Consider the following 23,141-nt stretch of genomic DNA (forward strand, 5'->3'; position numbering starts at 1 on the left):
TCCTAGATTCTTCATGGTTTTTGTTGGCCAAGTGTTGGTTACTGAGTGTGGCAGTCATACCTGATTGGTCTGGGACACACATCGAAGCTTCTCATTCTCTCTTTGTTGAACCAAGGCTTCTCCTTCTTTGGTCCTTTCCACTGTCCAGCCCACAGCCAGCATGGTTTTCAGGGACTCTCTGGCAGGCCAGCGATAAATTTCCTTCTCCTAGAAGAAGTGTGTATAGAAGAGCCACGTAGAACACACTCTACCCTTCTCCCCACAGCACACAGAGGTGGTAATTTGTTCCATCCCTTCCTCACAAGGTCAAAATGTCATGTGCAGCATCTTGAATATAACACATAACCTTTTTGATACTTTAAAATATAAAATCCCAGGCCTACAGTCTTTTTTTTATTAGGGGAAATAAACCAATATTATCAATGGCATTATCTACAGTTTATAAAGAAGTGAACAACCAAGAAAAATACTCATTTTGTCTTATGTTTAAGATGGGACATTGTCAAAATGCATTTACACTAGGCTCTGACTTAATCCTGAGAAACAGAACTTTTTATAATTCTTTTGATGGATGCCCAATTTCATGAATGGCCAACACTTAAAGAAGGTATGTATGTCATCCTTTACATATGACACCAAACTTAACCTTACAAAGAATGCTTACTGATTGTAAGACTGGTCTTCACAGATGGGATGAACACATACTTAATTGGGAAGGAGAGAGAGAGAGAGAGAGAGAGAGAGAGAGAGAGAGAGAGAGAGAGAGAGAGAGAGAACGAGAGAATGAGAACAAAAGAGCAACACATTTCTACTTTCACTGGGATTTTCTGTATTCCACATAGCAGAACTCTTTTGGTCTAAATCTTTTCCTAGCAATTTCTTCATCCTGTATCCATAGCTTAATAGTCTAACAAAGCCTCTTCCTAGGTCAGTTGCAGGAAGAACACATTTTGGGCCACCTGTAAGAACTAAGTTGGGCTTCTTTCACCCATGGTTTCTCAGAGCCGAAGAATAGAAAATTGGGACTTGAGAAGTGGCAACACAGGGCCAGTTTGCCAGTTCATTGTACCTGCTAAGGACTGTAAGAGGCACCAATTTTCTGACACAATCCCAAAGGAAGGGCATACATAACACGGCTACATGATTACAAATCCTGTCTCTTACCTTCTCTGTTAATGTCTTGAAGGGCCGTATTAGTGGGTGTGTCTTCACATTTTCATCCAGAGAAATCCCATATTTCCATCCACTGTGACTCTGTAGAAAGTTCTCAGTTCAAAGAGCCAGCTAGATGACCCAGATCTCTGCCTGTTTTCTCAAGTAGCATAATGGATCATGACAGAGATTAAGTAGTCCCTTAGCAAGTGTCTAACTGATCCTTTCAGGCTGTCAAGTCTGTGCCTCCAGAATCCTGACCTCTGCTCCTGTATCCCTTCTTGTTTCGGCTACTGTCCTCTTCACTTATTTGCTTGTAAATTTTAGAGCCACTTAGAAGGCTGTTTCAGCAAACACTGAGAACACTGTGCCTCAGAGCAGGGTATCAAACTCACAGCAAGATCAGTAGGTAGGACTCAGAGGGGACCAGGTCTACCACCTGCTCTGTAGAGGTAGCTGCTTGGCAAAATCACAGCAGTGCTTATTTTTAGAGTCATGGAAGCTGAAGACAGTAAAACACCACTGGAGGACACCTTTTTCAGTAGGAGTCCTAGGTACCGTGGATACAGAGCTCAGTAGGAGCCCCTCGTTTCCCCAGCCTCAAAACCCTAAAACTCCTAACTGCGCCTTCCATTCTCAACCTATGCCTCTGCTTGCTTGTCAGTGTGTATGCTCTCCAAATTTCTATCCCTTTCCAAGAAACACATAATTCCTGGCCACTTTATCTAGGTTTGTGGTTTCAGTTCTTCCTGATGAATGATGTTAAATCAGTATTTCTAGAGAGGAGCTAACCCCTAATTTCCAAACACCGTGGGCCCTGCTTGATGTGCTCAGTAGTGTGTCTGGGCAGGACCCAGCAGTTACTTCTTTAAATGCCCCCTTCTGTTGGGTTTCTTGACCCTTCTCAAGCTCCTACTTGGTCTTTAATGCTCTAACAGAGGAGTCCTTGTTTACTTCACAGCATACCTGATATCTCTCTGCCTCCTAGGCTCACCCCTTTGCCCACCTCTCTCCGCTGGCTTCCTTCTTAATATTGAGCTCACCTAGAGGACTCCAATAGCTTCCTGAGCACTCTCCCTGCTTCCAATCTGTCCCCTATTCATGGATTAATTGTCTACTATTGTTAGGCGATATTCAACCAAAATCGTTCTGCTAGAGAGTTCTATTTTCTTATGATTTCTGACTGTCACTTTCTACCATGGGAAAAATGTAAACTCTAATATGACTTCTAAATCTGAAAACCTCTCCACATGTATCTCCTACCCTCTTCCATGTTCTACTTCATATTCTAGCTCTGTGTTTCCCCAATGCACGCTTGGTCTGCATGTGCTGACTCAGCAATAAATTCATCCCTTTCCATGTGATGAATGTCTATCCATCTTTTATAATAGGCTGTAATGCTACTACTCTAGATTGCATCTCTGGACATCAACTGTGGGATTTGATACTCCTATGTGGTCTAACCCTGTGCTCATGCCAATCATAGAACTGTAAAACCTGTAGCACTGTGGCTGTATTCTCCTGTAGGAAGAGTGGTACTTTAAAAATTTTTAATTATGTATATATGTGTGAGTGCATGTGAGTTCAGTGTCCTCAGAAGCCAGAAGAGGGTGATATAGCTCCCAAAGCTCAAGTTAGAGGCAGTTGTGAGCTGCCTCATGTGGGTACTGGGAGTGCTAGGTCCTTTGTAAGAGCAGTTTATATACTTTTAACTACTGAGCCTTTTCCCCAGCCCCGGGAAGAGGTTCTTGAGGTTAAGGGGAAATACTCTTCTTCTCTTGTTAGATAACCAGCACCACTGGGCAATGTTGAGCATATATCCTTGCCCTCATGAACCCTCACGCTGGCATCAGGGAGCAATACTACTCAACTAATCAAACACTAGTAGATATGTTACTGATAACTGGGCTAAATGTATGAATGTGGAACTCTTATAGATATATTAATATATTCATATATAGATATCTCTTTCTCTCTCTTTTTTTTTTTTTTTTTTGGTTTTTCGAGACAGGGTTTCTCTGTATAGCCCTGGTTGTCCTGGAACTCACTTTGTAGACCAGGTTGGCCTTGAACTCAGAAATCTGCCTGTCTCTGCCTCCCAAGTGCTGGGATTAAAGGCATGCGCCACCATGCCCGGCTATAAATATCTTAAAAATTCCGTGAAGGAAAAGAATAAGGTACTAAGATGATCGGTATACAAGAAATCTTGGAGAGTGTCAGCTTAGGAATGCCACCTGCAGGGTGACGTAGGGATGGCAAGTGACTACCTTGCTCAGTCAGGGAAGGTTTTGTGCACAAGTAGAGTGTGTGGCAGAGGATCTAAAAGCTCAGGGAGTGGCTTATGGGCAGAGACAAAGGGGAGATCTCACTGAGGGTCAGACAGGGCAGTACTACTAGGCTACTTGGGGATTTTGACCTTTGTTTTAAGAAGAATTAGAACTTGTTAAGGAATTTTAAGATGGGACAGGGGCTGGACAAGAAAACTACTAATATCATGTGACCAAATATGCATATTGGAACTGTTGCTTGTTTGTGGTGTGAAGAAAATACTGGAGAAAATAAATCTGCATGAGGAAGCCAGCCAGATGATCACAGTTGCTGGGGCCAGAGGTGACACAGCTGGGAGTGAAGTCAGGGCAAAGGGAAGGTGGGTGCTGTATAAATTCATAAAGAGTCAAAGGGGTAAAATCCACACAATTTGGAGATGGATGAACTATGGCTGTGGATTCATAGAACACTGCTTCTCCTCAATGCATGCTTTGGACAAGTAGCCACAGTGAAACTAGAGATTAGAAAACCATATACTCTAGAGTAAGAAAATCCAGCTGACAGCCTATTTTTTGTTTTTTTTTTTTTTTTTTAAATAAAGTTTTCTTGTCACACAGGCCCTCTTTTACTGTCAACATTTTGTCTATGGCTACTTTTGTGGAAATGAGCTGTTGCCATGGAAGCTGTCTGACCCACAGAGCTGCAAATGTTCATTACCCATTTCATTATAGATTATAGATTATTTGATTATTTCTATAACCTTCACACAGAAAAGGCTTGCTCATCCTGGTCTAAAATCATGAGGCACAGCTTATTCTACAGTTCAGTGGTTGTTGTCATCAGCATAAGTAGGAACACTTGAGAGAACTGGAGATGAGTATAGCTCCACATAGAACAGAGATGCTGGCTCATGGTTTCCTTTTGTCTATAAGTACACGATAGGGAGATGACTGTGCATGGCCCTGCCTTAAAAATGTGTTCACTGTTGCAAGCCGAACAATGGTCCCATCCTTCAATGGCTGCCCACTCCAATCCAGCATGGTTTGGTACAGCAATTAAACTTATTAAGCAGCCCAACTTCATGTGGGAGGAGTTTTAACAGCAGATGTCCCAAGTGCTTAGATATTCTAGCAGCTCCCACTAAAGGAAGACCCTCAATGGCCTTTCTGGAATACGGTTCAGCTTCCTAAGCAAACAGAAGAGTGAGACATTCGATTTTACTTGTTCTTTTCCAGCAGTGAGTTCAAAGAAAGAGAAAAAAATAAACAACAAGCTTCCTGCCCAATGAAGCATCTGTGTTAAGCACACACAAGGATGTGTTTGGGCATAAACTCCAGGCAATGCAATGATCAGAAAGCTATTGACACTTCCAGAAGTGTTCAGTTTCTTGAACACAACAAATGCAGCACCAGCAGCTGCCGCTGCCTCTTTCGCTGACCTCTACCAGCCCTAGGAAATTGCTGCCCAGAAATAATGAATGCTCTTGGCATGGAGACTCTGTCACTTTAGACAAATCAGGCAGATTTTCAGGATCACACCCAGTAATGTTCTTGGGCTCCCTCCCCCCTCTTCCTGACAATTGCCAATCGGCTGATAATCCCTACCTTGTCACAAGCCCATTTATCATGAGAATGCTCAGCATACTTGGTGACAATGTATTCCAATTTTTCAGGCAAGGAAAAACTGAATTGAGAGAGAGAGAGAGAGAAAAAAAAAACCAAACCATTATAGATTCCGTAAGCATTTTAACTAGACATGGCAGATGGCAGGTTGAAGTAGCACTTTGCTGTCACTCATGGGATTCGCTGTCACTCATGGGATTGCCCATCACATAGCTTAAGCTACTTTAGACACAGTGATACTACTGAGCAGGGTGGTGAGGCCAGTGTTGTGTTTCAGGCACCCACCCAGGTCTGACCACAGGGTTTCTCTGCCGAATTATCTGCACATAGGTAGCCTTCCTCCAGCTGCTCTGGGCTCTCCTGGCTCCACTGTGGTTACAGAGCCAGCTCTGGTCTCTGTCAATGAGAATCTTGTCATCCTACAGCTCCAGTCTAGATTGTGTAGCTAGAAGGTCAGATGTTACAAAATACTGGTTGTCTCTCAGTTTGAATTAGTGACACATTGTGACTAGTGTTTTGAAGACCCAGTAGATGCCTGTCATTTCTGTTTGCCTAACAGCTTTTATCCATTCTTCAATTTCCTGTGTGTCAGATGGTCTTTTGGTATTGCATATGATGTTAGGTGCATGGCCAGCAAGGTCAGGTCTATGACTAGATGGATCAAATTCACTTGAATCTAGAATTCAATGAGACAGGGGCGTCTCAAGGTGATTCATCCAATGGAGACAGCTGACGGTTGTCATTGTCCTTGGGGAGGCTTGGCTCATGAACTTTTTATTAGGTTCTGGCTATGACTCTGTGTCCTGGTAATCAGGGCTTCTTTGTTTAGAGATAAGACTAGTGTTGTCCTCACATTACTCAATTTACTGATGCCTAAGGTTTGTTTGAAGCAACAAGAGCTGTCAAAGCACTATGAAGCTTGCTTGTCGTTGGCACTCGATTGCTAGAGGGATGTTGATAATGTCTAACACATCCGCTCCTCACTTCACTTACTCTATCAGCTTCGTGGGCGCTTACATTTTTACAAAGGCAAACTTCTCTAAAGCTAGTGTCTGTTTTCTTTTCTTGCCCAATCTTCCATTTTTACCACATTCTTTATTTCTTCCCTGTAGGAGGCCCGATTCTGTTTCTCACCAGGCCCTCAATCAAGGTCTCCTCCAGTGGAATATGCACTTAATTTCTCAATGACAAACTTTATACTTTAGCAGAGCTGACACACCCAGGAAAGGTTTAGGCTCTTATCTGAGAACCGCTGTCACCAAACACAGGTCCGGGCGTTCATATGAGATAGGTCATTTACTAGCTCATTTTGAAGAGCTTTGTCCTCTTTGTTAAAATGTACCCAGGGATGAAGTCAGTCTGCTCTGGGCACATGCTTTGGAACTGTGCCTCAAAGTCTAACCCAGCAATTATTTTGCCCCAAGGATAAATTGACTTGTATTTGCAGTTGGATGAGAGCACCTGTTGGTCTGTTGAGAAACAGTAAAGGGTTCTAGATACTCATGGGAAGAAATTTTAAGGCACCACTGTAGGGTAGCTGCAAAGATCTGGCATCATTTAGCATGGCAAAGAGCAGATCCAATTTCTCAAAGGTCCACAAGCATTCTACTACCACTGAGGGCTTCTTAAGGTTCTGCTCTTACTATGGAGTTGTTTTGGTATTATTATACCTCTATAGGCCTGATTTGTAAAGAACAAAGTTGTTTTTTTTTGTTTGTCAAAAAAACTTATTAATAAATTAATTTAATCACTTATCAGGGTGGGCTTTGTAATGCCTCAGACAACATTTATTTTTGTGAGTGTGTCTCTTTCATGTATTAAACCAACCCCTCCCAAAAGCCTGAGATATAAGTAATATAGTATATAATCAGATATGGATGGATTAAATCTTGTTCCTGATGTGACTTATAATGTCAAAGGAGATGGTGAGCAGGGTTGGCAGGAGGGAAAATGCAAGTTTTACTGTAGTCTGAAAGAAAGTAATTGGCTACTCTATGGAATATAGAAACAGTTTAGAAGTGGCGTTGAACTTACTTCATGGTGTTGATAGGTTTGGGGTCAAAGTTTCCATCTGCATCCACTGAGACCTGCTTCTCCAATGTGGCTGTAATTCTCGTATCTAAATAGTCTGGTGGCAAGGCCCCAGCAATAGCACTGAGACAAGGCAGGGCCATTCGGAAAAGGTCCAGGTCATATTTCTGTGAGGAAAAACAGAGCACTCCAATAGACAGACCAGAACCACAGCTGTCATAGAGAATCATTCTCTTACCAATAGAAATAGACACAAAGGATGCATTTGCAGGTTGACTTTCTATACTCGCTACAGAAAACTAAAGAATTCTTGGAGGATGGAATGACAATCTATAAAGCCCCCAAGTTGCCATTCACTTTAAGTTGAAGAATTTTAAAGGTCTAAATCAATGTTAATCCAAATACATTTAAAGAATATCCGAGGTTAAGATGGCTTTCCCTGGGCTAAAATGGGTTATAAACTTTCCTGCTAAGAATAGTTATGGGCAATGACCCAACCTATGACCAGGGAGGGAACTTTGAAAATCTTATAAGCTCCACAGTGGTAGGTAGAGATTTGTACTAATATTTTACCCACTGGTGTGACATAAATCTCAGACAAAGGTAACTTAAGGAAGGAAGGCAGGCTTTCTTGTGACTTTGAGGGGACATAGGTCAGCAAGGTGGAGGAAGAGTCTGAGGCATCTGGTCACATTCTCCATCAGATAGTACAGGGAATGGGACTAGACTATAACCCTCCACAGAGAAAGACGACAAGAGTGTTAAGTCATTGAACTGGAAGCAGAAAGGGCTTTTGGAACTTGCTCTGGTAGCTGCTTTCCCATGTGTGAGCTCAGTAAGCCTGGCACATTGTGTAATGACTCTGAGGACTAGGTAGTTCCTGTTCCGGTGTCCTGGGGAGCCGGTGGGGAAGGGGCTTAAAGAATTAACATGATATGCTTGTGAGGTCCTTAGCAGTCTATAGAGAAGAGTGAAAGCAAACGGATGTCAGTTCCTGCATGCTTAAGTCACCGGGGCCATGGTTTCCTCAGGAAGCAGTCATTACCTTGTGGGAGAGGGAGTCAAAGATCCCCCAGAAGAGCTTCTCAGTGAGGTGCAGCTCCTCCTCCACAGCCAGCCCATAGCTCCCCCATCCCGAAGGCAGGCAGTAATACTTCCAGCACTGCTCGTAGTGATTTGTCAGAAGCTGGGAGTGTCAGGACGGGAGGGCACCAGCCACAAGGACATCCGCAGGCACCAGAGACATGCAGGGAGAAGAAAACAGAGTGGGAAATCCTGGGGGTGATGGTGGTGGTGGTGGTGGGGTAAACCAGTATTTGAAGGAGTTGGGTTGTCAACAGAGAGGCTCTTCAGATGCCTGTGGGGAAGGGTCTTCTCTCACACCTAATGAGCCAGGCTGAGCTGCATCTGCCTGATTCATTCTCCTGCCTCCTGATGTGCTCCCAGGTAGTTACTGAAAAATGGAGAGCAGTCAATCCCTGCTTGAAATGAGAAAACGTTGCCCTTTGAAAGGAGTCTCAGTGTGCTGTTCTAGTCAGTCAGATGTGCGAATAGTTTCATACGATTACAGACGATCCTGGAATATCCTGGGCTGTGCTGATATGGGGAGGGGAGAGTGGGCAGAGAATGGCGGGTCTGAGGATTAATGTTGATGGCTGTCTGTGGCTTTCTGGTCTCTCCCTGGCCCTCATCCAGCTCAATGGTGGGACACCAGTTCCATAGCTCACCAGGAGAGGGCACACTACACTAGTAACACACATTTCTAGTAGGTGCCACATCTAAGGGGGGAAACATGCCTATCAGGTGAGACGTTAGTGTGACTTTACTTTGTGGTCCCAGCAATGCCTCTCAGGAGCCAGCATCAGCTGACAGCAGAGGTCTGTAGAGAAACAATGCCAAGTTTAGGACATCACATGTTTCAGCAACAGGACACTTTGAGATTAAGATCCAGAGCTGTTGAAGTTAGAAGGAAAACTGAGTCCTGGGAGAACTGAGAACCTCTGTGATTGTGTAAATCTTCCTGCCTGGTTATGGGACTGAACCAATGGCTTCTGAGAGTTCTAGTAACCCCAATAAATATTCTGTTAAAACCCTGCTTGAATTATTTCTTAAAAGAAAAGAAACAGAAGGAAATTGTCAGTGTGGCTGGTCTGCAATGGCCACCAATTTTGATCCTACCCAGGACTAGATAATATGGGGCTATAAGAGACAAGTTATAGGAATAAGAAAGTAAATTAAAAAAAATTCTGTGTTCTTTTCATTAACAAATAGGAAAAGAAAAAAGAAAAAGAAATTCAAAGCATCTGTAACAAGAGGGAAAAAAAGCACAAAACCACGATGAAAAGGGACATTTTAGATCCTCTGAATAAAAGACCATAGGGAGAGCTGGAGTTCTGGCTGCTCTCAGAGGACCCTGGTCTGATTCCTGGCCACAAGTGGAGACTCAGAACCGTGTATAATTCCAGTCCCATGGAAGCTAACACCTTCTTCTGGCCTCTATTGGTACTGCGTGCATATGTTGCCCAGACATACATGTAGGGAAAATTCTGGTACACACAAAATACTAAAAGAAGTAATAATAGAGAGAGAGAGAGAGAGAGAGAGAGAGAGAGAGAGAGAGAGAGAATACACATTTCGGTTCTCTAATTGTGTGCACTCTGTGCAGCCCCGCCCCGCCTGTGCCATGAACGGCACTTCTATGGTGAGCATGATGCTTACCTTAAGGGGCATCTTGCAGTACTCGCTGAGCTGTGGCACGTCAAAAACCAGACGACGCAGGAGTTGCTGTAACATGGAAGGTCTCAAATGACTGCAGTATAGAGTAAGAAAACAGAAAGATGGGACAAAGTAAATACAGAACGGTGAAGAGAGGAAGGGAGGAGAAACAAAGGACAATGGGGGGAAAAAAAGCACATATTAGTACCAGCAAGAGGACTCGGTGGGCTAGAATGCTTAGTGTGCAAACCTGTATTTGATCCCTTCCCATTCCAGAAGGGTGCCATGGCACTCCGGCCGAGTCAGCCTGTCAGGCAGGGATGCCTAAAAGCTGCTCATGAGGCAAAAAGAGTTTCAAGGAAGCTCTCCTCCTGGAGTCTGGTGTCCCCTTGATTCTCCATTCCCACGTTAGTCTAGTGTATGGATCCACGTGCTCTCTTTCAGTATCATCTTATTATAAGTGCCTTTTAAGATTGAATTCTGACATAGCTAAAGCCTTCCGCCAGTGTTCCAACAGTCCTAGAACGTCCTTGAGCTAGACAGTGACATTCAGAATAGCCCCTGGTATTACACTATCAATAAAAGCAAAGTCGCTCCCATATACAAGAATTTACAATGGTTTAGGAAGTAGATCGGGCTGTGGTTTTAGAGTATTGCATTATTCATGAGATGGTTAGCTAGAACGGAACTCCCTAGTTAGAACCATGACTTGGGTGTGAAAGCCCTCGCCCTAGGAGTGAAAAGTTCTCACACCTGGCTTCTAAGACTATAGCTGACCTTAGATAGGGCTGACTCTGTCTCGGTTATTTTATTGCCCAGTTCCTGCCAGTCTTTGCGTTTTCATTCCTCTGTTCTGTGTAAGAGTCATTAAGCATCCGGTTACCTCATTTGTACCTTGCGGGTATGTCACCCAACTTCCTTATTGTCTTCTGCATAAAAAGTCTGATGTTCGATTTGAAAAATTATATTCAGATTCCACACGAACTCTCCTGTGTGCGTCTGTTTGTCAATCATTCTACGCTTTGTCCACCTGAGACTAGAGACCCGTTCCACGCAGACAAAGGGGCCCAGAGGGTCTGCGGCAGAGTAGGAGAGACTCAACTCAAGAAAGCTGTTCTCTGATCTCTGCATGTTCCCTGGAGCACAGGAATTTCTCTCTCTCTCTCTCTCTCTCTCTCTCTCTCTCTCTCACTCACACACACACAGAGGCACCCACTTACACACACACATGCACACACCCATTCCGTGCACACCCAATAATAAAACATAAAATTAAAAAAGCAGCATAAATTAGGACTAAGCCTCAAACCAAAGAGTGTCTTAACACAGATCTTAGATAAATCATAGTGGATGGTAAAGCCCCAGTTTGAAAATGGAATGTGGTTAAAATATAAAAAAGAGGCATGTGGTAATGAATTGGGGTACTTAAGGTTAATTTCCAATGGCTGTGCATGAAGATGATGTGGGGCTGTATGCACGGAAAATATATTCAGTGATTATGTGCAAAATACGTAACAGAAAGATGCGGCTGGCTTTATAGCTGTCTCCAGAGACTTCTCAGAACTAAGAATTTTCTTTAAAGACAGTCTCACTATGTAGCTGCAAAGGAAGAAGATAAAGCAGGCCAGCTGCAGAGGTGGAATCCGACTCCACCTGCTGGTATGATCTGAAGGCAACCCTAAAATCTCCTTCATTATCATCTGGTCCAGGAATTTCACATTATTAGAACGATTTCTTTGGGCTTCTTTTTTTCTCTCAAAACAACTCTGTACATGTCAAACACAGAAATTAAAGATTAATTAAAGACTTATCAAATTACTGAGTTCATGGCTGTGGTATTTGGTGCAAGTAAATTCTGAGACAGAGAAAGGAGAGAGAAGAGGGGCTAACTTTTACTTTTCAGATGCCAAGCGAAAGTCAAGAGGTCCCTATGGATTCTCTCCAGTGCATTTAAAAAATATTTATTTATTTATTTAATGCATATAAGTACACTGTCGCTGTCTTCAGACACAACAGAACAGGGCATCGGATCTCATTACAGATGGTTGTGAGCCACCATGTGGTTGTTGGGAATTGAACTTAGGACCTCTGGAGGAGCAGCTAGTGATCTTAACCTCTGAGCCATCTGTCCAGCCTGAGTTATGTTTGTATATGTGTGTGTGTATGTACATGTATGTATATATATACATACATACATATACACACATATATACACACACACACACACACACACATATTTAATTTTAGTTCATGAATCCCCAAATTCCTTTCATAGCCACCTGAGGAGATACGGAGGCAAGACCAGGAACTTCACTGGTAAAGAAGATGCACAGGAGAATTCATCAAAGCACCTTCAACAAGGAGGACAAATACAGGTGACAAGGAACAAAACTTGTCTATTTCACAACCCTTCTTTTTTGTTACTTTTGTTTTTAATGGCTGAGGATATATATTTTTTAATTTGGGAAAATTATGAATGGGCAAAAAGAAAGAAAGAAGAACCCATGTGTTAAAAACTAAGACTTCTCACTTAAAGGCAGAAGTCACAGCCAGTGAAGTGACATCAGGCAGTTTCCAAGTTGGCATTCTAAGCTGAGTGGCTGAAATGAGGAGGTCTCTGCATTTTTACTAAAGGTCTCTGCAAATTTTAAAAGAAGACAGTGTTCTTAATTCCTAAAAACTTGCCTTGTGATAAAAGGCTCTGGGTTAAGAAAGGCGAATCAAAACCCATCCCCAAAGAAACAGTCCTACCTGAATCTAGTAATTATGACTCAAAATTCACTCGGTGTTTCTTATCACTATTCAATGGTAATAAAGGGGGACAACAAATCTCTGACTCTATTGTTGACTGACTGTCCTGGCTAGTTTATGCCATCTTGACACAATATAGAATCACCTGCCAGGAAGGGGCCTCAGTTGAGAAAATGCCTCCATAAGATGGGCTGTGGGGGATTTTCTTAATTAGCAGTTGATGTGGGAAGGCTCTGCCCATTGTGGGTGGGGCCGCCCCTGCCCCTGGGCTTGGTCCTAAGTCTATACTTAGGCTGAGCGTGAGGCCAGCCAGTAAGCAGCACTCCTCCGTGACCTCTGCTTCAACGCCTGCCTCCGGGTTTCTGTCCTGACCCTGTTCTGACTTTCTTCACTGAACAGTCATACCGGAAGTGGAAGCCAAATAAACCCTTTCCTCACCAACGTGCATCCCAGTCACGGCATTTCATTGTAGCCACAGAACCCTAGCCAAGACACTGACTTGTTACAGGTATATAATAAAATACCCAGTTATGAACGGTCTGCCTGTCATACCTGGAACTTAAGTTGGGGAAGAGTAGAGCATTGCCCCCTGAACTACAGAGACAGAATGTGGAGCCTCATTTCAGGTCTACTTGCCCCAAACTCTGGTTTCTTTGAAGATACACCTAGTTCTGACCAGTCACATGAACCTGGCTTTTCTATTTGGAGTTAATTCTGAGACACTCAGTGTCTTTCTTGATGTGGCTCTAACCTGAGGTCAGATTCAGCAAAAGCTAGACCAAAGACAGCAGCAGTTCTTCATATTGGTACAGCATTGACGCTGACAGAGAGGATTTGTTCTGTAGGATCACCTAGTCCCATTGTCTCCAGAGGAGAGATGCGGAGGCCCACACCGGCAAGTAATGAGGCCAGAATTCTTCCTTTCGAGGTAGTGAAGCAGATAACTCCAGTCTCCATAACTCTTAGTGGGTCAGTGTGTCTACAAAGCTTTTTGTCTATCTTGCAAGACTATGTCCTTTCTATTTAACCTAATTTTCCCCCCAGTGATACTAACCTTAGGATAAGCGAAGTAGTCAGTGTGGTTGCATATAGTTTTGGAAGGGGATTGTCTTAGTTAGGGTGTCTATTGCTGCAGCGAGACACTATGACCACGAAGAAATTCGGGGAAGAAAGGGTTTATTTGGTTTACATTTCCACATTGCTGTTTATCATGAAAGGAAGTCAGGACAGGAACTCAAGCAAGGCAGAACCTGGAGGCAGAGGCTGGAAGCAGAAGCTGATGCAGAGGTGATGGAGGGGTGCTGATTACTGGCTTGTTTCCCATGGCTTGCTTAGTCTGCTTTTTTATAGAACCCAGGACCACCCATCCCAAGGATGGCACCACCCACAGTGCCCTGGGCCCTCCCATCAATCACTAATTTTAAAAAATGCCCTACAGTTGGATCTTCCTGAAGCATTTTCTCAATTGAGCTTCCTTCCTTTCAGACAACTCTAGATTTTGTCAAATTGATATAAGACCAGCCAGCACAATATATTGGAAAGAAAGCCCATTTTGAGCCCTGAGTCTGTGTTAACTTCTAACCCTATACCTCTCATGTTGGGCAAATGGTACTTTGCAGTGAAGCCTCTGGGCGTTAGAAGGTTACAAAGAGAATGTAGGTTACCTTTACTCAGCCTTTATATTTGAAATGTGTTAGGCTGTTCCTTACCCATTTTAAAGTTTATTTGATTCAGTTTTAGAGTCACAAAAAGATTGAGAGGAAGGCAGAGAGTCCCCGTAGCCCCTTCTATGCCCACTCCTGTGTCTCATCCACCGTCCACTGCCAATGTCCCCCAGGAGGGCACTTCATTGGCTACAACAGGAAAGCCTACAGGGACACATCATCTGCAGCAAAGTCTAAAATTTAAATGGGGGCTCATTCTCTGTGATGGATAGTGAATAATGAATAATGGCATAGCTGTACCGTCACAGATAATATAGCATATTTTCCGTTGTCCCCAAACTTCTCTGAGTCCCAGTGTAGCTATCCTTTCCCATAGCTTCTGGAAATTACTAATCACTTCACTATCTCAAAGGCTTTTGCCTCTCCAAATGTCTTATATCTAGATCTGATAATGGAAGCCTTTTCAAAGGGCTTTCTCCAACTTAGTAACACTCATTTAAGTTCTCCATTCATTTTTGTGGCTTAATAGTTCTTTTTAGCACTGAGTAATATTCCGTTTCCTGGACTTACCATAGGTTTTTTGTTTGTTTGCTTGTTTGAATTCACTGAAGGGTATCTTGGTTGTTTTAAGCTTTGTTAATGATGACTAACATGATATAAAAATCAGGCTTTTATATAATATAATGTATTTATGTTATATATATAATTTATATAATGATATAAACATAAAGATTTTTATGTGATATAGCTATCAAATAATTTGAGTAAACACAAGGAATATGATTATTGAAATTACAGTTTTGGGAGAAACGGCCTCATTGTCTGACAAACTGGATGTACTGTTTTGTATTCTCATTAGCAGTGAGTGTCTTGGCTGCCCCGCATCAGCCAGCATTTCTATCATCCTCATTGCAAAGAGCCTAATAGGTAAGTCACAGTATCACCTATCTGAGATTGCCTTCTAGTTGATGTTTGAATGGTGAACAACTCTGATAAATGTTCTTCTGGCTATCATGAGCCTTCTAATACATGTGTTTGCGTCATAAACAAGATTCAGGAGTGATGTCCGTCTGGTCCCTAAAATGGGAGCCTGTTGATCATTTCACCGGGAATTCCCAAGCACAGCTGCACATACTAATAGGATCAATTACTCAAGGAGCAGTCATGCTAGAGCCCGGATTCTATCCCTCAGGATTTTGAATCCTGGGGCTGGGATATGGGAACTGGGATATTTATCTAGGATCTCAGAAAGTGATTCTAATTCACAGCCTGGCAGGGAAACTGCTGGATTAAAGCAGCAGGTTGGGATCCTAGCCCATGGTGTGATACCAGCTACTCAAAAGCATCACACCCTTTGTCCTTGCAGACGCGTTGCAGATTCCCAAGGCTCTTTGCTGCCCTTGATGCCTGTGTCCATTGGCAAAAGCTACTGTCTCCCCCCCACCCCCCATGACCTAAGTCTCAGGTTGGAGGTGGACTGTTTTGATTTATATGTAGAGTTTTGTTTCTGTATAAAAGTTCTCTTTTAGCCGGGTGTGAGTTCGAGACCAGCCTGGTCTACAAAGTGAGTTCCAGGACAGCCAAGGCTACACAGAGAAACCCTGTCTCGAAAAACCAAAAAAAAAAAAAAAAAAAAAAAAGTTATCCCTTTTAGATAGTGGAGAAATCTTTCTGGGTTTCATTTCAGAACTAGATAATTAGTTCATTATAGAAATACTTCAGGCACAAAAGACATTGGTTTTCCTAGTTTTTTACCTGAAATGGGTAAACCCTGAGCATTACCCTCCCCTTCCTTGCACCGAGGGATGATTGCATGGCAGGTTATGTGCCCGATACAGGTAACAAGCACATTCCAGGAGAAATGCTAGGCTGGGCATACGGTAAAGGCTGAGCAGTGGCCTCAGACTTTATAACCAGTTTCACAATGCATTATTCTATTCTACAATTATGTACTGCCTAACTGTGACAGCACAATGAACTTGGCACAGATACTTATGTACAAGTAAAAACCACAGGAGGGCACACTTACTTGCAAATGGCTAGCAAACATTCTTCTATGGTGTCCCTCTGTGCCTTGGTGAGGGAGCGTCCTTTGGAAAGCCTGTATATTGTCTGCAGTGTAGAATCAATCAGAGAAGTACAGTGTTCTGTCCCAGAAAAGAGAGGGGCGCATCTAGTGAGGAGTGGGAGCACAGCCGAACATAAATACCTATTCAGCGCCAGCGCAGCCTCTGTGGTGCTGAGGGACACCTAAGAAAGGGAAGGGAGGCATCGGTTAACCTCTCAGAGAACAGCCAGCTGAGCCTGCGCACCGAGCTCCATGCAAGGCGAGGGAAACTTACACATGGCTATAGTCACAGCCTACCTGGAGAGGGCAAAAGCCATTGTGCATGCAGACATGTACTGCTGAAGCCAGGGAAGGTAGACACACAGGCATCCTTCTAGGGAAGGAGATATTTAACCTGTCCTCCTTCTGAATGCTGGGGATGGATGGAGTTTACAACCTGGTGGTCCTTTCCAGTCTGATGAGCCAGACTTGGCCTGTGCCTCCCAGAAGTTATGATCTACTTATCCCAGGCCCTTCCCTTTCAATCCTGAGCATTGCTTCTAGGCCATAAACCCCATCCTCGTGAGAGCTGTCATTTGTACTTGACAACGTCCTAAGTGACTTCTATATCACCTTAGGGCCAGGCCAAATCTGGACTCCAGCAGGTACAGTATTTGCTCAGTCACTATCCCCGAGACCCTTATCTTAAGCAATGCTTCTAAGTCAACAAGAACCCATCTTATGGATGAAGCCATATGTACGTTGTAAAGAGCTTCAATGCAATCATGTCTTAAACTTCACTGTACCCACGGGACTGAATAATTGCTATATGCTTTCCCCCTCCAATTGTGCAATGTTTAAATATAACAGAGATAAATACACTGAGGTCAGACTCTTGAAGTCTTGGCCCAGTCTGGGTTACCTAAACTGTACTAAACTGAGTTTCGTTCTTCCCTCCCCTGGACCCTCCCCTATACACCTACTCATTGCTCTTTCTCATTTAAATGAAAAAAAGAGATTAGTCCCCACCCCCAGAACAAAGCAAACATATAAAGATGGCTGGATATTGAATGGTCTCAAAGAAGAATTTTAAACTCTTACTAAAATCAATTAATGGGCCTTTTAACCCAGCATCCTTGATATTTGAATTTCCAGGTTCCGAGCTATTGCATAATCATTCTGGATTTAGCTCATACTCGTTACCTTACGGGGTCTCATATCCTCCTGTGATTTAAGGTTAACAAATGGGTATATGCGGCCACGTCCCTCAAATTCACCAGCTTTACAAAGAGAAAGTCGATCTCTGACGCCCACTGGCTACTTTGTCAGTACCAAGAGCAGCTCATAACCTGATGAATGATCTGAGAGTTGGCCTCACTAAAGGGAACTTGCCGCTGCATGAGGAGTATAGCAAGGAATAGAAATCCAGGCTTTTTCTGAAGCTCTGGTAGAATCTTCGCTAACAATGTTCCTCTTTGTAAACTTAGACTGACAAGCTGAATCAAAGGAGGATCCATCCAGTGGCACTAAATATAGCCAGAGCGTGACTCACGTCACTGTTGAAAACCCAAGGACTCAAAAGAAGCCTGGAGACCCACAGAGAAAAAAAGTGTCACTATTTCCTGCAATTATCACAGCTATTATAGCTGAATGGACAATCCTAGCAATTTATGATTTCAAAAACTGTTCTCTTTGAACCCTTCTCATTTCTGGGTGTTGGTATTAATTATCAGAAGTTTGTCTTCTGGAGGGAGGCATTGGAAAAAGTAGCTCGCTTTTTAGATTTTTTGCTTTTGGAGACAGTGTAGTTAAAATGAGGGGGGCAGGGCTTTGATTCCTGTGGCTTGAAGTTTCTCTGATGAGGAACTGAACATAAAACCTCTTTTGGGGGGGGGGCGGTGGCAGATGGTAGTCTGGCAAGCACACGATCTAACAGCAGATGCTGGAATAGAATTTGCTGTTTAAATTACAAAAAAAAACAAAAACAAAAACAAAACAAAACAAAACAAAACCAAAATTAAATACTTTAGTCAGAAAACTTAAGTCTACAAATTTTAAAACTTATTTTTAAAACCTAGAGATTTATAGTAAATCCCCAAGCAAAAGTAGTGGCTATGTGGAATACAGTGAAGATATAAAAATATCCTATGGCTCTGACTCCTTCATTGATAAACTCTTCCTCATTTCCGCGCCCTGTCTTCAAAGCAAAGAATCTGGGTTCTGCCAGCAGACTCCTCACCCCAGAGCTTGCAATTCTCACCACTGGACACCAGGTGGCGCCATTGAGACGTCTAACTGCAAACAAGCCTATAATAAGAGTTCTTTGGAATTAAGCTGATCCTTGTGTCCTCACTTCCTCCGAGACACAGATGTGACAGCTGGCATTTCTTATCTTATGGTCAGTCACTTCTTGTGACCCTGGTGGTCGGGGCAAAAATAAGTGAGAATAAAGAGTATTTCTGGCCTGAAATACCTCTAGCCAGCCTTTTCCCTAAGCAACAGAACCATATTCTCACAAATACATATGTTCTTTTGGGGGAACTTTGGTGATACTCATAACTGGTCAAGGCAGAATTTAGATAATAGGGAATTTGCTATTAGTGCCTGCTGGGTAATAGGGATGCTATGAAAACATTCTATGATGAATATCATAGTGATTCCCTGTCCCCATTTCCTTAAGAAATAGTGCCCCAAGGCTTGAGATGCTGGGGGTGCTCGACTGTGAGAAACTTCAATAGAAGGGATTGGACAGAAAATCAAGGACAGATTTACCTACTTATAAGCTTTTGGGCCAATGCATTAAAATCTTCCAGTTTTGAGTATCTCTGTTTTTCTCTTTCTCAAGCAGGATATTAAAATATGATCATCAAGTAGGCAGGAAATATTTGTCCCTACGTCCAGTGTTACTAATCTAACCATGAGGAAATTCCCGTCCATCCTCTTTATTTTAGCTACTTACTGTATCTAGAGATGCAGAAGCCCGTAAGTCAGGTAAAAACCCAACTTCCAGCAAGTGGAGCAGGAAAGTTTGATCTTTAATGCCATAAACACGGTCCAAGAACAGCACCATGGGTGCCTTGTGGTCAGGGCAGAAGTTGGCCGCCATGTCTGGCTCGCTGACTGAACCATCTGAAAAACAGAACATGCCATTTCCCATTTCTGCAGTTTGAAACGCAGCATAGAACCTGTCTGTCCATAGCTCACTGCGTTAGGGCGACAGGAGGTTTAGAAATAAGAACTAAGCAAGGAAGCAGCTTAAGCAAGGATGGAAGAAGCAACTGTCAAGTCTCTATGAGCCAGTTATTAAACGAGCTTGTTGTTAAAAGTTTAAATTTACAGTGAGGTAGACTGTTCTAAAATGGTAACTCATGGTCATAGTTCACTAATTTCTAATTTTACTCTAAATCATAATCAGTTATTTGTATCAGCCGAAATTTACTTGTCGAAAATACAACACAATGGTAGGTCTTTATGTCTTCTCTTTCCAACTCTACGTTCTGTGATACCACATTGGCAGCATAGAGTCGCCCATGGTGAGAAAAATGGGGGAAAGGGTAGGGGGTCAAGCTCGGGCTGCCCTTTGGTGGATGATGCGGGAAAGCAATGGCCAAATGTTGAGAAAGTAGATAAAATTTAATATCATGTCACGTCTGTAGTCATCATATCACAGTGTAAAACAGCAAGCACGCCTTCAGTGCCTGCTTCAGGTGATGCTTAGATCGAGTCACCCCATCATTTTAGTCTTGTTTGAATAAAAAGAGGAAGGAAAGAAAGAAAGAAGGAAAGAAAGAAAGAAAGAAGGAAAGGAAGAAAAAAAGAAAGGAAGAAAGAAGGAAAGAAAGAAAGAAGGTAAAGCTGGCTTAGCGATGAAGGGAGGAATCCACAGAGAAAATTCACTCTATTGGCCTGGACAGTAAAAAGAATTTTTAGCTTGGATAAAAAACAGCTTTCTCTCTTCTGTCTCACACCAAAAAACTAGGAAAGAGAACCAAGAAGAGGGGCAGCATGTGAAATGCTGACCTGGAGTAGACTTCCTAAGGCATCCCAGGAGGCACAGGACTCAAGTGCTGTCTGCCCCAGGGCCTCCTTCTGCCAAGAAGTCTGTGTGGGCTGCTAAGATGGAAGGGCACCCGTGCGGCCTCTCATCGCTAAGCACAAGGAAGACTGAGAGCTGAGTGTCTGAGGCTAACTCGGTCTCTTACACAGCCATGGTGCTTTGGTGAACATTATTGCTGTGGGACTGAGCAAGCGTTTTATGCTCAAAGAAAGCACCACATCATTGGGAAATCTGGGACGCAACATCTGCTTTCTAAGACGCACTATTATTTCACTGTGCTTTGTAAAGTTATAAAAGAGGCACATATTCTAGAACATTTTAAAAAATACATATTGGAATGGTTTGCATAGAACTTTATAGACTATCCAGTTGGGTAATTCTGCTGTTTTCATTCTCAAGCAGTTCATTAAAATATGATCATCAAGTAGGCAGAAAATTCCTATGTCCAATGTTACTAATTTAACCATGAGGGGAACTCGAAATGTTTGAATGCTTGGTCCATAGGGAATGGAATTATTAGGAGGCGTGGCCTTATTGAGGTAGGAATGACTTTATTGTCATAGAAATATATGAAATGTGTCATTGTGGAGGTAGGCTTTGAGATTTCATATATGTTCAGGCCATGCTTAGTGGTACGGTCTCTTTCTGCTGCCTGGGGATCAAGTTGTAAAACTCTCAGCTCCTTCTCTGGCACCCTGTCTGCCTGAATGCCTTTGTGTTTCCCACTATGATGATAGTGGACTGAACCTCTGAAACTGTAAGCCAGACCCAACTAAATGTTGTCCTTATAAGAGTTTCCAGGATCGTGGTATCTCTCCATAGCAATAGAAACCCTAACTCAGGCACATATTCTACAGTTTCTATATTTATTGTCTGAGAGCCCCTATTCCATAAGTTTGAAGATGTTTCATGGCATGGCAGTTTGGGAAGCACACCAATAGCCAGACTCATGCTCTCTTTTCCAATCCATCATGTGCCTGAGGAGAAGGCAGAGTGACTCAGAATTAAAATACTTTGGGGATGGTTGGTTACTTGTGATCTTGGGCTGTGAGGGTTTTCAGGGCCACCGCAGAAGATAGCCTGCACGCCTCCTTTCTGGCTGCCTCACTCTCCCAGGGCACACTGGCAAGGGAGAAGAGTCAGTCCATGCTAAGGGATAGCACCTGTTCATTTTATCACCCTTGAGAAAGTTAGAGTGGTCCCTGGTCCCAGCATGGTGATGCGTGTCTGTACCAGAGGACCAAAGATTTGGCCATCTTGACACAGGGAAGCAGATGTTAGAGGAGCTAGGTGACGTCTACAGAAAATCCATCACTGGGAAAAGAAGAAGGCATTTCCCCCAGGCAGCCTGCATGGTGATAGGGCAGTGGCTTTTTTTTTGCAGAGGCAGAATCCTGTTGCGGAGCAAGCAGGTACTAGAGGGGCAGGCTCAGCGCAAAGCTGCTTCCCTACCTTTGTTTAGGGAGGGCAGTTTGAGGGGGATGCTGATGATCCCAACCAGGTCTTCCGTGGGGACCAGGGAGCGCAGGATGGACCGGATCCGGATGGCTTCCCCTTTCCCTGTTTGGATGAGCTGTCACACAGGAAAGAGAGTAGACAGGTGAGGCCTCCACACCTGCTGCACTGTCCCTCCTAACCTAAGCCAGGAGAATCGTCCTATCAGCAGGGGTGTATTTCTGAGTTCCCTTAACTGCTACCAGTACTTGCGGACACAGGGAAAGAGAAACTACTTCTTGATTCAGTGAAGGTAGGGAGACTTGAGAGAGAAACTCCATTGATGGCAGTTACTTCCTTTCCTCACTGAGGCTAAAAGCCTCCGCAGTTAACTCAGCAGGAGCCTTCATGGGCCTGTCAGAGTCCTGGCAATGTGTTCGCAACACTGGATTTCAGAGCAGTAGCAGGTGTGAAAACGACTTACAAATTCAGTTTCTTCCGAGCTTGAAGAATGTTGGAGGTGGGCAAGAAGAGTATTCTAAGAGATTCTAATAGACGATTTGAGTGTTTCGCTGGAGTCGTCCCAAAGAAGATAGGGTCATTTATACATAACTAACTAGCCAAGCTGCATGTACACAGATATAATGTTCATCTTCCTGCACAAGAAGTCTCCCAAAAGAGCGCAGCGGATCTTCTACAGAAAAGTACCCTCTGGAAACTGAGGTCCAGGTCAGCCCAGGTCGGGTGATGGATTCTGAGACAGGTCTGTAGGGGTGTGAGTGAGCGCATGCGTGTGCGCGTGCGTGCGTGTGTGATATGTTAGGGCGGGGAGGTTATAGGCAGAAAGGAATGTATTTATTTCCTCCTTAGGCAGGCTCAGGTGAGTTCGCTTTCACATGCTGTCTTTTGTGAGAACATGCCAGCTACGTAACTTGCTTCCAGAAGTGATCAAGAGAACTAGAGCAGGTACAGGGGCCTGCCATTCTCCTAAGTTGTAGGGCGCCCTGCTGTTTCCCTGACTCCCTTCTGAGTTCCTTTCTTTCCTTAAAGTAACTGAAGTATAAAGAGAGGCTGATGTAGTGAGGCTGGTACAGCCCAGCAGGAACAGGGATCCTAGTCATTCTTATCAGCCTCCAACACCAAGATGTAGACTCCCCCTCCATAAGAAGATCAACTGTTTTCTCCCAGTTCCAGTGCATGGCTGTATATGAAAAACACCAAATATCCCATCAGCAGAGGTGAGAGAGGAAAGGGAATGAACGCTTTTTAGACCAAAGCTGGAGGTCTAAGAAGACACCACACCAGGCAGAACCACCTTTGTGTGTGTGTGTGCCTGTAAAAGTCCCAGCTGTTTTCCCAGAGACCAAAGCCATGGTTATCAAGACAAGTTTTCCCACATA

General features: G+C 43.5%; 1 protein-coding gene across 9 annotated transcripts in view; it reads right to left on the bottom strand.

Moving 5' to 3' along the window:
- Ryr3 (ryanodine receptor 3) overlaps positions 1 to 23,141 on the bottom strand; it is a 586,052-nt gene that overhangs the window by 125,094 nt on the left and 437,817 nt on the right. For all 9 annotated transcript variants that reach the window (XR_003951556.1, XM_017316705.2, XM_017316711.2 and 6 more), the window contains 9 exons: positions 21,760 to 21,880; positions 19,210 to 19,379; positions 16,233 to 16,453; positions 9,792 to 9,882; positions 8,119 to 8,259; positions 7,077 to 7,240; positions 5,025 to 5,103; positions 1,165 to 1,254; positions 61 to 207 (listed from right to left, as the gene is read on the bottom strand). Coding sequence is in view for 8 of the 9 variants with exons in the window: in XM_017316705.2 (XP_017172194.1) it covers positions 61 to 207; positions 1,165 to 1,254; positions 5,025 to 5,103; positions 7,077 to 7,240; positions 8,119 to 8,259; positions 9,792 to 9,882; positions 16,233 to 16,453; positions 19,210 to 19,379; positions 21,760 to 21,880 (1,224 nt within the window). In the remaining variant the exon portion in view is untranslated. The remainder of the gene's footprint in view (positions 1 to 60; positions 208 to 1,164; positions 1,255 to 5,024; positions 5,104 to 7,076; positions 7,241 to 8,118; positions 8,260 to 9,791; positions 9,883 to 16,232; positions 16,454 to 19,209; positions 19,380 to 21,759; positions 21,881 to 23,141) is intronic.

This window comes from Mus musculus, chromosome 2, assembly GCF_000001635.26.
Source record: "Mus musculus strain C57BL/6J chromosome 2, GRCm38.p6 C57BL/6J".
Classification (NCBI taxonomy): Eukaryota; Metazoa; Chordata; class Mammalia; order Rodentia; family Muridae; genus Mus; species Mus musculus.